We start from the raw sequence: 16357 nt of genomic DNA, 5'->3' as shown, positions 1-16357 counted from the left end.
TCCCATTTTAGAAACTGTTATATGTTAAACGGCTTTTACTTACTAAATTACTATGAAAAAAGCGGTATTAATTTAATTGTCTTTAATTTATTTGCAAAGTGATAACAATAACGACGGCATAAGATGGATTTTTTTAAGGTTTCCTTATAACAAGTTTTGATAAAATCCTCCTCATCCTAAGTACTTAGAGGCAGGAGACTGTGTAAGTGTACTGACAAAACTCACTGATAAGAATCTATAGGTAGGAAGTTATAGGTGTTTTAATTTACTAACTGCTAAATCATGGGCATAATTGTTTATAAATTGTCCTATTGAAAAGAGTTTTTGCAATAGACCCACCCTCTTCGACACTGGGTTCTTAACATAGGGGATCCATACTTAGCGAAAACCGCTCGGGCAAATATCACAGAGTATTTTTATACGTATTTAAATTTTACCTACAATGGTACGTGGCCACATGCAAAGTGATTTCAATTAAACAAAGCTTCTTGTGACGACAAAGTGGACATCGTGTATTTTATTTAATTATGACTATCGTCCTACAAAAAGTATATCGTCATAATGTCACAAGGGTTTTAAGAGATAATAAAGTGCCCTTTGAAATAAACGTTATGATTAAAGCTATGACAAGTACCTGCTATTTAATAAAACCTTTGAAGTCCTACGCGTGACTCTTGAGCTCCGTTAAACGTATTACGGACGCAGATAAAAACAATATTACTTAAGTTAAATTAACCGTTATATTTCGTATGAGTTTTGAATGAAAAAGGAATTTTGATATATTAAAAAAAGGAATTTTGGTACTTCTACATGTTATATGTATTTAAAGTACGCCTTTAAATTCCATCACACATAATAAATAAAAAATACCAGAAACTAAAATTAAAAATAAAATCAATCTAACAAACTCCACATGTTTTCTCTTTTAATAAAATGTGGTTTTCTCCTTTAATCTGTATTATCCGAGTTCGTGAACCCCATGTAAACAGTCTGAATATTTGGCGACGGGATGGCTCTCTCAGTCGCGACATCCTGGCGCCGTCACTCTTGGAAATACGAAACTGCGGAAATAAGTCGAAAAATCAGCTATGACATTGATCGTGAAACTTTTGATGGACGAGCGTAAAGTTATCCATTAATAGAAGCTCCAACACTGATGTACTTTCATACTTCAGTTTCCTTTTAAAATGAGAAGTTAATTGGTGTGAAGCCCAGTTGCATCAATTTGTTTATCTCTCAGAACTTAGTAAATATATTTTTATAATTATATAGCTATAGTTGCGCGGAATATAGTGGAGATTAATACATTAAAAACTATATATAAAATGTTTAGTTTGTAATACTGGTTAATGAAATTCTAAAATGAGTACAACATGCATTAATGACATATCAGACAACTGTAATTTTAAGAGGGGAGATGTAACCATGAGCTGATAGGAAGTTCATATTAGTTGCTCTTGAACTAATTTATTTTTTCATTAATAAATAATTGACATTAAAACAAGATTTCGTATAAATACAATTGTATATATATAATATAATTGTGTCAATTCTTATGTAATCAAACTAGAGCTTCAGATTAGGTTTTAGTAAAACTAACATTAAAGAACAAATAAAAACAACGAAAAAGTACTTACGTTATTATGTATAAAAATAATTTTGATATACGCAAAAGCTTATGCGTATGTCAAAATCCAGTATATTTGCGTCGTATGAAAGCCAGTCTTAATGTTAAACAATTGTTTATTAATCTATTTCATGTTTGAAGTGCAGTCCAACCATTCCACAATAGAATAACTTCGTAGCAGATTACGGATTTTACTCATGTATATTAACATATATATTACATTAATAGTATTTGTTACTTTTTTTGACGATTATTTTTTAAACCCATCTGTACTAAAATAAAACGGTAAATTTAATGAACGAACGAAAACGTTTCCTACGAACGGTGCCGAAACGATGACTTGCGTTAGTGACATATGACATCTTGATAAAAATTGAATAGCTTGAAAATGCCTACAAAAAATAAGCGACAGCATATCGAGTTTTATGGTTGCCCGTGTGAAGCCGGGGCTGGTCGTTAGTTCTATATCAAAATACTAAAGTAAGCTGTAAATAGAAATTTCGATATTACAAAATCACGTATAGTATACGATTCTGTCTAATATCGCCAAGGCCTTTATCGTATGAAATATTATTTTATTATTCAACCTTCATGTAACTGAAAGCTAACATTATGTTGTCTTGAATTACTTCACATCTTTGGTATGTTATTTCGTGCCAGGCCGCGCGCGTATAATTTCAAAATTATATGTAAAGCTTTTTGTTAGTCCTAACACAAATATGGATCTGTTTTTGCTGAATTTTGTTACATTCTTTCATTTTTAACGCGATAGTTCGAACGCCTATTTAAATATGCCAATTGGTACGTAATTATTTATTCTGAATAATCTTTTATAATAGCTTAGTGCTTTGGCTCAGCATTTTAAATAGTAGATTATATACTTAGTCTGTCCATAAATACTGTTACAATTGAAAATTAAAAAAATATTACATTTGAATGGAGAATCTGTCATTTTTATATCATTGTTCATTGTGTTTTCTGATTTTTGCGCCAATGCATTGTACAATATTTTGCGATATTAAAATGGAGTGTGGTGATAAAGGTAACCGAATAGTTGTGATTGCATTACTCAAAGTAGGTATGGAGCAAATGAAATTTTTAAAACTCTCCATACGCTTGGTATTAGTAAAATTTTAGTGTAGAGAGGAGAGCTCTGTGACAGAAAAAGATGTGGCCGTCCACGTAGTGTTCGTACGAAAAAGGTGGCCAAAGCAGTAAGTGAAAGAATTCGAAGAAATCCAGTCCCAAAGCAAAAGATTTTATCTCGGGAGATGAAGATAACACCCAGAACCATGTCGTGTATTTTAAAAGATGACTTAGGACTTGTAGCCTATAACAGACGTAAAACTCATTTATACTTTGTTTCAGTATTTATGACTAGACTTATATATACTAAATATATGTAATTAAAATGAATTAAAATTATTTATTCCTACATAATTTATATTGGTATTGTAAGATTTTAGCCCATTTATATATTAGATGTTGCCCGTATGTGCCCAAAATAAAAAAGAAATAGTATGAATATTTGTCATGCCAGACTCTGCTGTCTGCTAAAATAATGAGCTTATATAGTAAACGCACTTTACAGATCGTTCCTTTTCTTAATAAGTAACAGCCTACTCACATATCTCGCTTTATCACAGCGTTAACACAATTTGACAGTGCGAGACGTAAACTTTAGGTAAGACTTCAATTATAAAGTCCTTATGAATAATTTATTCTTTCGTATTCATAGACATACTCGGTTGTAGATCTGATCTGAACACATTATTGTTCAACGTCTTGATTAGGTACATTTATCAGATTCAGTACATCTGTAGAGTATTCAGTGCGTACTCACTCAGCGCATGCATCGCTTCGTAATCTATCTGTTTGAACTGTTAATTAAGCTTCTCTGGTATCGCATACTAAGTCTAACAATATTATTGTGTATTGAACTGAACTCATCGAATGAATATACTTAGAATCATGATAATAATGCCTGAATAATATTTTTGGAGTGACTTATAATATCTCTTTTTAATTTGTTGCACACATTTTCCATAGAAAACAAAAGATGATCGCCGGAGTCCATTGACGTTTCCTTTCGTTCAATTCGTAAATAATATATTAAATAGGCTATTTTTCTGGATTAGATTTTTGAAAATTAGAATCAAGGATATATTTCACTTGTTGCTTTTAAGAATTGGTACGCTGTTTTCTTTATGAACCCTAAGTTGAATTGAATTATTTCGGAAATACTTCAGTAGGCAGCTGATTCCACATAGTTGTGGTGCGCGGCAAAAAAGATAACTATTACCTGCAACAGATTATCTTAGCGTTATTCCGATATAAGCCAGTTACCATTATATATCTCGAAAACTTCGCATTGTCTTGTTTTATATTCTATAGTTCATAGCTCGCAATGTTTATGACTATTTATAAAAACAATATATGTTATAATTACGTATAAATATAAAGTAATAATATTCTCGAATACCATATTTTTAATACATTAATGTGATTATCATCGAGATTATACAGTGTTTACTGTTTAGTCTTTGTGCAAACGTCAGCTTGTATCAAAGTTAATCCACGAGGGGTGAATAATATGTATTCTTAACATGTATTAGCATTGAAAACTAGTTTTACTCGAAATCTGTTAGTAAATATAAAAGGCCGGGTACAATGTATTTCTTAGGGCAATTTAAAAGATCGGAAATTCAATAGATAAAAATGATAATTAAATAATAGAAGGAAATTTTTTTTTCGACTGTTTGACACATACATCAAAAAGGTTTGAAATGTTCAATTACTTATGCTATGGAGATTTAAGTCTACCGTTTTTTAAGCAAGATCTTACGCAACATAAGGTGAGTTCCATCCAAGTTCTAGGATCATTATATTGTAATATACCTCAGTAAGCCTTGTTTTATGTTTTACATATTTCATGTTTGATATATATATTCAGATTTATATGGTCAGATCTGATTAAGCCCAGTGAATCAAATGAATTGAACTCCGTCTCAATTACAGACAATCATTTACAGATGCAAATATGAGGATGCGATGTGTAGGTGTGTTAAGGGAATAAACATGTTTTTTTGACAATTGATACTATCTTTGATTAAGTACGCAAATGAAAACGTATCACAGCAATACAAATAAAAATTGTTGTTGTGTATTGTAATCTGTGGCGGTGTCAGGTCAATGGAATAAATAGAAGTCATTTTCCAGACAACGACTACGGTGGGAATAATTAGTGATTCACGAGGTTTTGTATTTTAAAAATATTTGCTCTCATGGTCCAGATGGATTAAACTATATAGATGTAAATAGGAATTGTTTGTTTAGGTATATTTACTTCATTTAGTTCTATATTTTTGTGTAATGTTTTAGTTGATACTGTAGTTAGATACTTGATGTTGCGACATTGCGCAAATTTTATATCAGGCGCATTTTTAAATTATTATTCTAAGGTGGGGTGACGTGCGCCATCACTTCTAATTGTACTTGACCAGCAAAAGGTCATTTAAAGAAATAATACAAGTTTTACAAATCTAAAGAGTTTTATTAACCAAGCTAGTCATTCCCTAAAGACTGAACACTTGATCCATAAATTAAGTAAGAGTGATTCATGGATATTTAATTAAATTTTATTATAAGGCAGGCACATTTCTATATTTGATTTGTGGTAGGTCTATCTATAACCGGAAATATATAAACTCTATGGTGAATAACTGTGGCTCAAAATTCCAGTAGACTAACACTGTTATCATGTAAATGCTACATTAATACTAGTTTACGATATTATAATTTAAAAATATTTATTATAAATTTAACCAATTGGCAAATTTCAGAAGGCAATTGTACCCGCTAAGTTAAAAGGTATTGCCGTAATTATTTTACAAAAGTATCCACACAAAACGATTCGCACTTATATAATAGACACGGATAAAAATCTTCGAATATCTAAGTATCAGTCAGGTTTAATTTTGCCTTGATGTGCTTTGAAAGAATTCCGACCGCGTTACTAGGAATTTGAAAATGAATTTGTATTCTAAAGAATATCTTTGAAAGGCAAAAGTAATTTGCTTTGGCATTCACTTTTCAGTCACACTTTTGATAGAGTTAATAAATGTATAAAAGACAAACAATAATTGGTATTAGTATTAGACTAATGATATTTTGAAATATTTAATTAAACCAGTATCTACTCGCAATACTTTTGTACTTAGTTATGTAGATTTTCGAATTCGATTCCCAATCCGTTAAGAAGTGCCTGTCTCACTATGTTTACCTTTCACCTTCGAACGCATGACTAAACTTCACACAACCACTCCTAAAAGACCAACAAATCTTGTGGATATTAATTCGAACAATTCTGGATGAGAATTAAAGAATTAAGGATATTCATGGTACAGAAAAATACAAATAATAATAACAGACGTCCATTGTTTACTGCTGACATTTGTACAGAAAAATACTTGACAATAAATAACGTTTAGAACGTGTCCCATCCATGGTGAAACTGAACCCAATTTACTGGCGAACACTGAACGTGATCCACAAAATTATTTAATGTGAAGATATATATATATTGTAGATGCCACAGGAATTGCTTTTTATGGTACATTACAAATAATAACAAATGAAGGACTAAAAAAACAAATGATAACGTAAAATAAATTGTAGCTCATTACTACAATGCATGCAAAACATATACATATGCACTACATATATATTATATAATGTAGACATAAAATAATATCTACATTTAGAATATATGCCTAAAGAAGAAATAAGTTCAAGTACACACGATGATAGTGAATAAACACAGTAGAAGACTGTTAACGAACATATTAGCAAATAAGTCATTATAATTTTACTTATCACCCATTTTTATTGTATACTATACTACAAACAACTACTTTTTTGTGAGTTAGACATTTTATGATATTTAGTAAAATCTTGAACAAGTGGACGGCTGGACCGAGTGGATAGTTTTCTTTAAATAAAAATTATAGCCGAATTTTTTCACCGTTATTATGAATAATATAAAATATGATCTTAATATTTCATCCAGCCTCTCGTTACCTTAAGCTAATCGTGTTGATGGACGCCGTAATTTTTGGCTGAGTTTATGCTAATTACTCATTTAAAATCAAATAGCGTCCTCAGGGAATAATAACGCAGCAACTTTTGAGTATTAAAATATGCAACACCTATAAATTAAGAAATTCCATTACCGAAATATATCCGATTTTGCGTTCATGTTCTTTATATTGATTCATTAAGGCGGGGCGACTTTTTACAACTCAAGTTCAGTTAATAAAATTGAATTCAGTATAAATTCTTCGTGTAGACAACCCAATAACGGTTTTGTTTATCCTGACTGTTAGTATCCTAAGGTAGGTAAACGTTCTACTAAAGTACTAATATGTACCTTTTCATCACAGCGTAAACACAATTCGAAAGAAAAGACGCAAGAGTTTAATTTAAAGATTGCATACTGATTACTTTATAAATATGGAGGAGAATTACGAAAAAGTCCACAGTTTTACTTTTCAACTCAATTTGAAAAATCACGAAACTTGAATCAAATAAATCTTTCGTAAATCAAAACTTTGTGTTTCAAAGTGTTATAAGCTATAGAAAGTATTAAAATATAATTCACAGTTTGCTTGATCGTGGGATTTTTCTTTGACGTGGAATTAATTACTTTAATGATTGGAGACGTGTTAGAGTATTGGTAAAGCGTGCGACTTTCAGACCTAAAACCAAGTCGTGCGTTTGTGACCGGTTTACTAATACATTTTTATATGCAAATAAACATTGCTTGTACGATAAGGGAAAACATCGCGAAAATTTGTCTGCGCTGTTTTATTGTGGCGGTCACGATCACGATAAAAATTTAGATTATAGTTTATATAATTCAAATAATAAAAAAGCTAGATACATAAGTAAATAGCACCTTATATACTTCATTTATTTAACAGACACCCAGCTAAGGTTTTTAATAATATTGCATTTATCACCCGCTGAGTTTAAATCAGATTAACACTTATCCTTTGAAACCGATTTGTGAAAGCATTGTTATCAAGATTAGGGTATAACAATACAATTTTAACGTTTGAATACAAAACTGTCAACAAAAGCGAATTGAAAAGTACAACACAGGGGTGCGAACTGATTTTATCGCTTCTGTATTGGGGTAGTTGCAGCATGTTGACCGCCGTTTATAAACTTAATTTTTGACACATATGGCGAAGAAAACGTTACCCTAATGTTAATACTTACATGTAATAGAAAGTTCTGCTAATTTATTTGAGAAATTAAAAGAGAATCCGCTCGGTTGTTTAGTGAAAGGTACAGTCGAATTTTGAAACTCAAAGGAATAAGCTTCAAATTACCAAGAGTTCAAAATAACATGTGTTTTAATAACAACGGGGAACTCAAGAACAGTTTTAACAAAATTCGTGACTTATTATATTTATATAATGTATTAACAATAACATACAATAATACAATTTATCACAAATTTTTATTTCGAAGTTTCGATTTTTATTTTAGTCCGTATTTTTTTATGAGACAGGTTTTTGAGTCTATCATTGTCCAAAGATCTTTAATGAACAATTGACACATAAGGACCTGTGTATGTATGTATAGTGTATACACTTGACATGCATTTATAAAAACACTTACAATTATAGAAAGTAGGGAAGCCCGTACTTCAAATTATCACGTTGCCAAGAATGATACTATTTATTCAACTTTTAATTACTGGGGCGTCCAATTAGCATTGATTTGATAGTTTACATATTGCATTGAATTATTCAATCTATCGAGTATATTTCAAAGAGTTTTTTTAAAAGATACAAATACCGGGAGTCGAGTACGATAAAAATATATGACACGTAAAAAGTCGTACTATGTAAACTCTTTCGTTGCGTTAAACATGCATAAAAACCGGTAACAAACTATTATACCTTATCGCTAACTAGCGATTGTATTCAGGCAATCCTATTAAGGAGAAAAAATTAAATACATACAGTGGGTAAAGGTCAAATATCAAGTGCTTAACTAAATTAACGAAAAACCAGTTAACACTAACACTAGAATTATACTAAAGTAACGTAACAGTAAATTTGTTGACGTAACAATATTCTCCATTGTCCTCTACAATGAACAGTTTTATTTACATTACGCAACATAGATACTAAAGAGGGCATAGTTCTTTACTGACAAAATAGAGCGCCATGATTGGCAAAACAAGTCAACTCGATTGACGCATCTGTAATTTGCATTTGATTATCACTTCCTGCAAAATCTCACGTCTTTCACATTAGATTAATTAGACTAGGTAGAGGAGGAAGAAACTCATCCAATGGAACAAATATGGTATGATTTAATGTAACTAATTAATGTAAATATAATTTATCTTTATAACTTTAACTTAAGCTCCACATATAATATACATTTCCTCTATAATGCCAAACTATTTGATTGGATACGAAAAATAGCACATATGGGAATAACATAATATCAAACTAGCAGATTAGCAGCATAGGTAATTGCAGACTTAAAATATATATGTGTTTCAATGGAACATTTGCATTTTTAAACTTTATTATCCTAAGTAAAATATTGTTATAAGTGTTATAATTTTGTTAATATAATTAGAGGCTCTTCCGATGTTAAATAATACCCCCCGCCCATGGACACACACATTCCTAGATGGCTCGATGCTGGCCTTTTAAGAGTTGGTACGCTCTTTTCTTTAAGCCCTAAGTCAAATAGTATCGGAAATTGGTGAGCGGCAAAAACTGCCATAAGAAACTTTATGTTCATGTTATTAAATAAAGTTGCTGCAATGCCAATTCGCTCGCGTATGTCGAGTCTTTAAAAACTTTTGTTGGAGAATGTAAATGCTTACGAGGAATACCCCCTCCCCTAGAGCCAGATTTATAGAGTGTGCGACGCATGTTAAAGATACCAAAATCAAAGCATCGGCAAAGTATTTTCATCGATGCATCTCGGAATGGGCGGTATATTGTATCGGAAAACCGATCGCAAATGTTTTAAAGAAATCCAATGCGGTGCCTTATTAGATGTTAACCATTGTTCATTACAAGCAAAGGACAACTCTGCGGTTACCATCGCCGGCCACACGTCGCATAGCCTCGTGTTTTCTAATTAGAAGGCTCTGTGTTTATGCCTTACGGCTTCGCGAACAAAGCTATCGTTATATGAGTAACTCTGGAACAAAGAATTATATTGTATTTTCCTGATTGTACGTGATGAAAATTATTGAAATGCTTTTATGAAATAAAACAATTCTTGTTTGCACTTTATATTAAATAACAGTTTATACTACGCTTTGCAAAAGCGCAAAAGCTTGCAACTTCGGTTAACTTTCAAAACCATATTTTCTGTGTGTAATTAATTTGTTCGTGTATCCAACCAATTGTTTATTTTTAAGGACAAGGTAAAAAATATGTAAACTATATAGTTGGTAACGCATGGTTAACATGAATCAACTCTATAGATCAAATGTACCCCATGTTATTTTGGAATAATTAAGCTTTCTGCTACTGAAAGATTCGTAATAATCACTGTCGTCCCATTTTTCATGGCTATTGTAAGAAATAGATTCGATAATTATCAATGGAGAAAAGTTCCTAGTTAACTGATTGTTCTAACCCAATCTGTCTAGTCCAACAAATTCGGCGCCATGCCGTCGCCGTACAAACCAGCTTCCCTTGTTTCTACAGCGTTCTATTTTCGTTGCCAAAATCTGGATTTATAGAGGTCATGCTCCCCTGGTATTATTGAGTTTACGACTATCATTTGGGGTACATTTTCAGGTCATTAAAAGACATTATTTATCCGCGGAATGTTGGGTTTGGCCAATTTTACTTTTATACCTATGTTAAACATAATAGAGATAGATATAATAAATAAGCTTATTCAGTCTTATTCTTAATGTGATAAAAAATAATACCTTTTAGGATTGCGTCTCTGAACTCTGACTTGTTTTGTTATTGTTAATGGATAAGTTGATGGTCAAATCATCCGTGCCCGACGCACACCGTTTTTTTGAGTCAAAGCATGCTGGTTGTTAAACGATATTTTCCATCACCGTACGAGTGAATGTTAATGCGCAAATATAATGTCTATTGACAGCCGGAGTTCGACCCTACAACCTTAGGGATACGAATCGCACGCTTAAGCCAGATTAACCCTGTCTGGATAGACCATTATTGTCTAGTTAGTCCCATCAATAAATGATTGATAAACCAAGTTAACATTTTTTTGTATTTAGATTTCAAAATAAAACAGGCTGTTTCTTTTTCTGTTGTTTGTTACTGTTTCACTGAATTCGTTATTGATTATTTAAATATGTGGAGTAAGAATATTTTAGTAGCCATTATTCTTATGAACTTATGAACTAACTAACTATTCAGTTGTTTCTTAGTTTATATGAGTCGAATATTAAATAATACTATGAATGTATATTGTCTATGCTATTTAATTTAATATATGAAATTTATTTATTATACTATTATAGCTTTAGTTTTTTTTTTAAATAAAGAATAATTTAATGAAACTTTTGTAAATTTGTAAAATTTTATTACAATAATAGATACAGAACATAATATTCCAAGTAAAAGAATGTAAAATCCACATCACATACGAGTCTCGAAATAAAAAATTAACCCACTATTCAGTCGGTCGTATCGCCGAATAATAAATGAGCCTTAAATTTATTTCAGAACATTATTTCCCTCTATAATATTCCCGAAACGCTAGCCGGAATGAGGATCCACGGCGCGGTCTTCGGCGGCCATAATTAATGAGGTTTTTAATAGACAGGCTACGATTAATTTTAAAGTGTATCCGAGGAAAGTTCTATTTTCAATCAATAGAACGAGTCACGAGAGCACATCTAAGTACTTCATTAATGTTAGATGCACAATTATGTTTTTCTAGACAAATAAGTAACGTAATTTTGTTCGTACGTATTTTTGTTCTTTGGTATTTCTACATAAAACGCTTTCTAGTAGATACAAAGCGTTTTATGTATGGAAATTTTATAATACTAGCTAAATATACACGGCAAACATCGTTTTGCCACGCATATTATTTCCAGGAAACATATTTTTTAGTTCAATAAAAACAACTTATCTATTAAAATAGGGGTTGATTGTATAGGGATGGAAATTAAGGGTTGTACGTATTTTTGTATGCTGTATCACAAAAAAATCGTCTAAAGAATACATTTTCTTTTTTTTGTGTTATAATTGTATCACTTAGGGGTTTATAGATAGTAGCCGAATCTCTGACTTATTGAATATGCATACAAAAATTCACAAGCATCGGTCAAGCCGTTTCGAAGAAGTATGGGAACAAAAATTTGACACGTGAATTTTAATATATAATTATAGAGATTTATCACACTTAACCATTTTTTTGTTTGATATTTTTTACGCAATGTGTTTGTTACTTACATATTAGCATTTTACTACGAGTACTAGTATACACGGTCGGTAATAGGCTTTTAAATGACGAAGTGGTGAAGTCATATGTGTTTATTATAAGCAATTGTAAGTTTATTAAAACAATTTTACACCTGTGGCTAAGAAACTATAGACACGGTAACTATTTTAATCTCATGATATAATTGTTGAAGTAGCACAAAAATATTGATTCAATCACTAACGGTATTTTTAATATCTATACTATTTAATATAACGGTATTCTTTAATAATAAAATTTCAATATTTGAATTTATTTAAAGAAATAACTTTTTTTACAATTTTATGATTTTTTATTACAATTATACATATTATTTAATTATGACACAAATATTTATACTATTTTCTTCTTCTTCTTATCCGGTACACTCTTGACCAAGCGGTCGTGATCGCTATGTAGTAGTGGTATTAGAAGGGGCAGATGTGATGCGCTTCACGACGTTTCGCCTTCGTTGCATATTAGAGGTCATTCTGCTACACTCATTGAGTGAACCTCCTACGGCAGCCTCCTCCGAAAAAATTATTGTTCTGTTTAAAACAGACGTTGCTTGATAACGAGTTCTTAAAGTATCAAGACGTTTTTCCGAAACTAGGTCCACGAAACCCCAAGCATTCTCCTCCAGCACCACATTTCCAGAGTTTCTATTATACTATTTAATTCCATCTAAATACTTTATTTACTTAATTAATTAAACAATTGATTGATTGGAATTAGATTTGAATATGTAGCCTGGCCATAAATGTATGTAAATGGTTATACTTGTATATGTTTCAATGTCTAATATTTATACGTCTTTTCCAGTTCCTGGCGTTATTAGAGAGCAATGTGGTGGCAAACACAAGCCTGCAGTATCGTCAAATGACGTTATTCGCGCCAACTAACGCCGCATTCCAAAAATACAACCGAGAAATGGATGACTTTCTAGTCCTATATCACATATGTAAGTACATTTGAATACTAAACTATTGTCCATGTCTGTATTACGTATGGGTGGAAGTTATAACGCCTATGAAATCGTACAATTAACCTCAAGTAGTGATTCAGTATGGATTGCTAAGAAATTGTGTGTTTTTCTCAATTCCGAAGAATGCATATAAAAAGGAAAATTTAAAAGACAAAATAGTAGGTTTATTTAATACAAACCTTTCGGAATCTGCATAATTAATTCATTCAGCGAGTGAATAAAATATGAGATTGAGTTTCACGATGCGTCGTCTATAGACTATAGCAAAAAACGTAATCTGCCAATATTAACGTATATCTTATATAGTCTGTGGCAAAATATTATCTGTTAATATATTTTTAAATTAAGAAAAGGATTTAACAATAAAATTACATCTCTGTATTAAAAGTACTGAAATTTTATGCTGTTTTTATAAGGTCGAATACAAAGTAACGAAGTGTTCATAATTTAATATTTTCCCAGCAAATCTAGCCACAACCCTGTCAAATTTGGACTACTCAATATCGTCGGAACTCGACGGCAACCCTCCCTTGTGGGTAACGAGACGACGGGACCAACTCCATGATGACATTTACGTCAATAACGCTAAAGTAGACGTGTCGAGATCGTATCAAGCCACCAATAGAAACGGCAAGAGACAGGTAATATACACGTCATATTTGGTTTTATTCATTTCACATCGTAAGAGGCCATCAGTGAGTTGAAAATACTTGTAAATGAAACTTTTTTTAGATACAAAGTTATCGTTTTACATACAAAATTTCACTAAAACCAAAATACCTAACCACTTCAAAAGCATTTTGTTAATGAAACTTTCTTGTTAGGCTATAGGTATTTTATAATATTGTGTATGCAAAAATTTCATAAAAAAACAGTTTATGTAAATTGTAAAATGTTTTAAATGTCTTATTGTCTCTGAAATCCTTAAGTAATATTGTTATATTCAAAGCAACATCAATTAAATTAAAACTATGAATGAGATTTAATTTTGTATATTATAAAGTAATAACGTCATATGACAAAGTTATTCAGGTCAGGTGAATTATTTCATACAGAGAATTATTCACCCTCTTTCTAAATAAATATTCTGCAATCACAGTTTAGTAAGTTAATCTCACTGTCATAGGATCAACCTAGCATACACGTACTGTGTAAACGATTACATAGTTATGTTTAAAGTTTATTCATTTGTTCTAAAATCAAATAGATTTAACAAGTAATGAGCGCGCCCGACAACTTAACTTCTATCTCATGTCTGAACGTCAGGGCTATCAATTTAGCATGGAGTTGTCTATCTCCTCTATCATTTTAGCACCTATATCGATCTAGAGTTATGAGTACTACGAGTCTCACACTTGTTGGGTAGTTGTAGTTATTGAATGGCCGTTTGATTTTTTGTGAAGAGTAATACTAATGTATTGTAAAAGCGTTTTCCGTAGAAATAAACGTGGATTTGAAAAATATCACATAATATTTATCTTAGTTCTAGAAAGGAAGGTTTATGACGTATATTTCAATATTCACAAAGGAAAACCAACTAGAAGCCATTTAGCTATTATATTGTTTTTACAATCGAAGCTTTTCAATGTTATTTAATACATTCAAGCAGGTTATATAAATCAAGCTGATGCCCTATTTATAGTGAATATTGCTCGTTGTTAAATGGAGATATATCATTCTGTCGATTTTAATCATTATAAATAGTCCAGATAGCGTTAATTTATAAAGCATATATTAAAAAGTAGTATTATATTAAACGTTTGTGATGAACTTGTGATGTTAAAAAATTATATTATTAATAGTACTAGTATTTTTTTTCTTTTTTAGTTAATTACAAGACTTTTGCGTAAAGTTGAAAAACCCCCTAGTATAATCTTAAATAATATAGAAATTTATGTATTAATTTATTTCATTATTATTTTTACTTTTAAGCCAATCAAGTAGGAAATGTACACAGAATTAATTTTTGGGTTAAAAGTATGCTGACGATTTTTCATACTGAATATACATACATGACATTTGAGCGCAAAACTCATGGTTGACACTGACGTTTTCCTGTTCTCTACCCAGTCGAAAACGGAGAGCAGAGAGCGAATGGAGAAAGAAATCTATGGATAGAGTTATTATTTAATATAACAAATTTAAACTGTATATTGTTAACAATGTTAATGTTGTAAAATAAACATTGGAAATTATAACACTGTTCATTTAAAAATACAGATAAATAGAGGAAAGAATTTTTCTTCAATCAAAGCGAGACTCAAACATCTAATTAGGTGCTTGTTCATACCGAGATAACGAATAAAGTTATTTAATTACGTTTCTAGAGGCACAAATTGTTGCTTTGTACCTTTGATTGTGATTTGCACACGGGCTCATTACGCTTGATATGCACCGCACGTATCTCCCTCTATAAACTTTCAACTAGCAATTTTCCAACTCTCACATACATTGCAACTAATAAAATCTTATTAGCCGTGCTGTTAAGCTTTTATTATGAACATACAAAATATACGAACAGATTAACTACTAGTCTTTGTCAGAGAGTAATACAAATTGAGTTAAGAGTACAAATACACAGTCAAAGTACTTTCAGACGATTCTATTATTTCGCTCAGAGCCTACTGTGACTTCTATTTAGATTTTATTCCACTTATCTTCGATAAGATCTTTGTGTTGGACCACAGAGCGTGCTGTAGAGAAAGGATAGTGTGTAGTACCTCTAACAGTAGTAGTCACTCTATTATAGTAATTCTAATCCGGCGCGAAGGCCTTAGTGGCTAAGGTCCACAAGTTGTAGATAACCTTAGCGGTCGGAATAACTTAATTAGCGCTTTTCAAGGTCACGGCATTGCAGTTATTTGTAAGCGCAGATTGTAGAAAACACACTCGTCCATGACATGATAAGCGAAAAGTAAATAGCTTAATAATTGTATCGCATATATTATATGGTATGTTATATTAGTATATATATAAATGTATTAGCGCATAAAAAGTAATCTGTGATACATCAGTTTTAGGCCACATATACCGAAATTTATATAAATTGCTTAATATTGTGCTTTAGGTTCTTCATGTCATTGATCAAGTACTGCGACCCCTTTTACCGCATGGACCCAGCTCTATTGGTTCACCTGTTTACAATCCTAATGCATACCAGTTCCTGGAACACTCGGATGTCTTTGATATAAGTCAACATCGTCTAAGGTAAACATTGCAATTATTTTTTTATTAAAAAGTCATAT

At 31.3% G+C, this 16357-nt stretch overlaps 1 protein-coding gene across 4 annotated transcripts in view; it reads left to right on the top strand.

The window, feature by feature from the left end:
- Positions 1-16357, top strand: part of LOC123706929 (fasciclin-1) — a 50520-nt gene that overhangs the window by 15890 nt on the left and 18273 nt on the right. For all 4 annotated transcript variants that reach the window (XM_045656597.1, XM_045656580.1, XM_045656606.1 and 1 more), the window contains exons 2-4: positions 12950-13088; positions 13575-13753; positions 16180-16319. In XM_045656597.1, coding sequence (XP_045512553.1) covers positions 12950-13088; positions 13575-13753; positions 16180-16319 — 458 coding nt within the window. The remainder of the gene's footprint in view (positions 1-12949; positions 13089-13574; positions 13754-16179; positions 16320-16357) is intronic.

Source organism: Pieris brassicae, chromosome 1 (assembly GCF_905147105.1).
Source record: "Pieris brassicae chromosome 1, ilPieBrab1.1, whole genome shotgun sequence".
NCBI classification, from domain to species: domain Eukaryota; kingdom Metazoa; phylum Arthropoda; class Insecta; order Lepidoptera; family Pieridae; genus Pieris; species Pieris brassicae.
The sequence above is the reverse complement of the archived record's forward strand: the minus strand, read 5'-3'. Positions and strand labels throughout refer to the sequence as shown.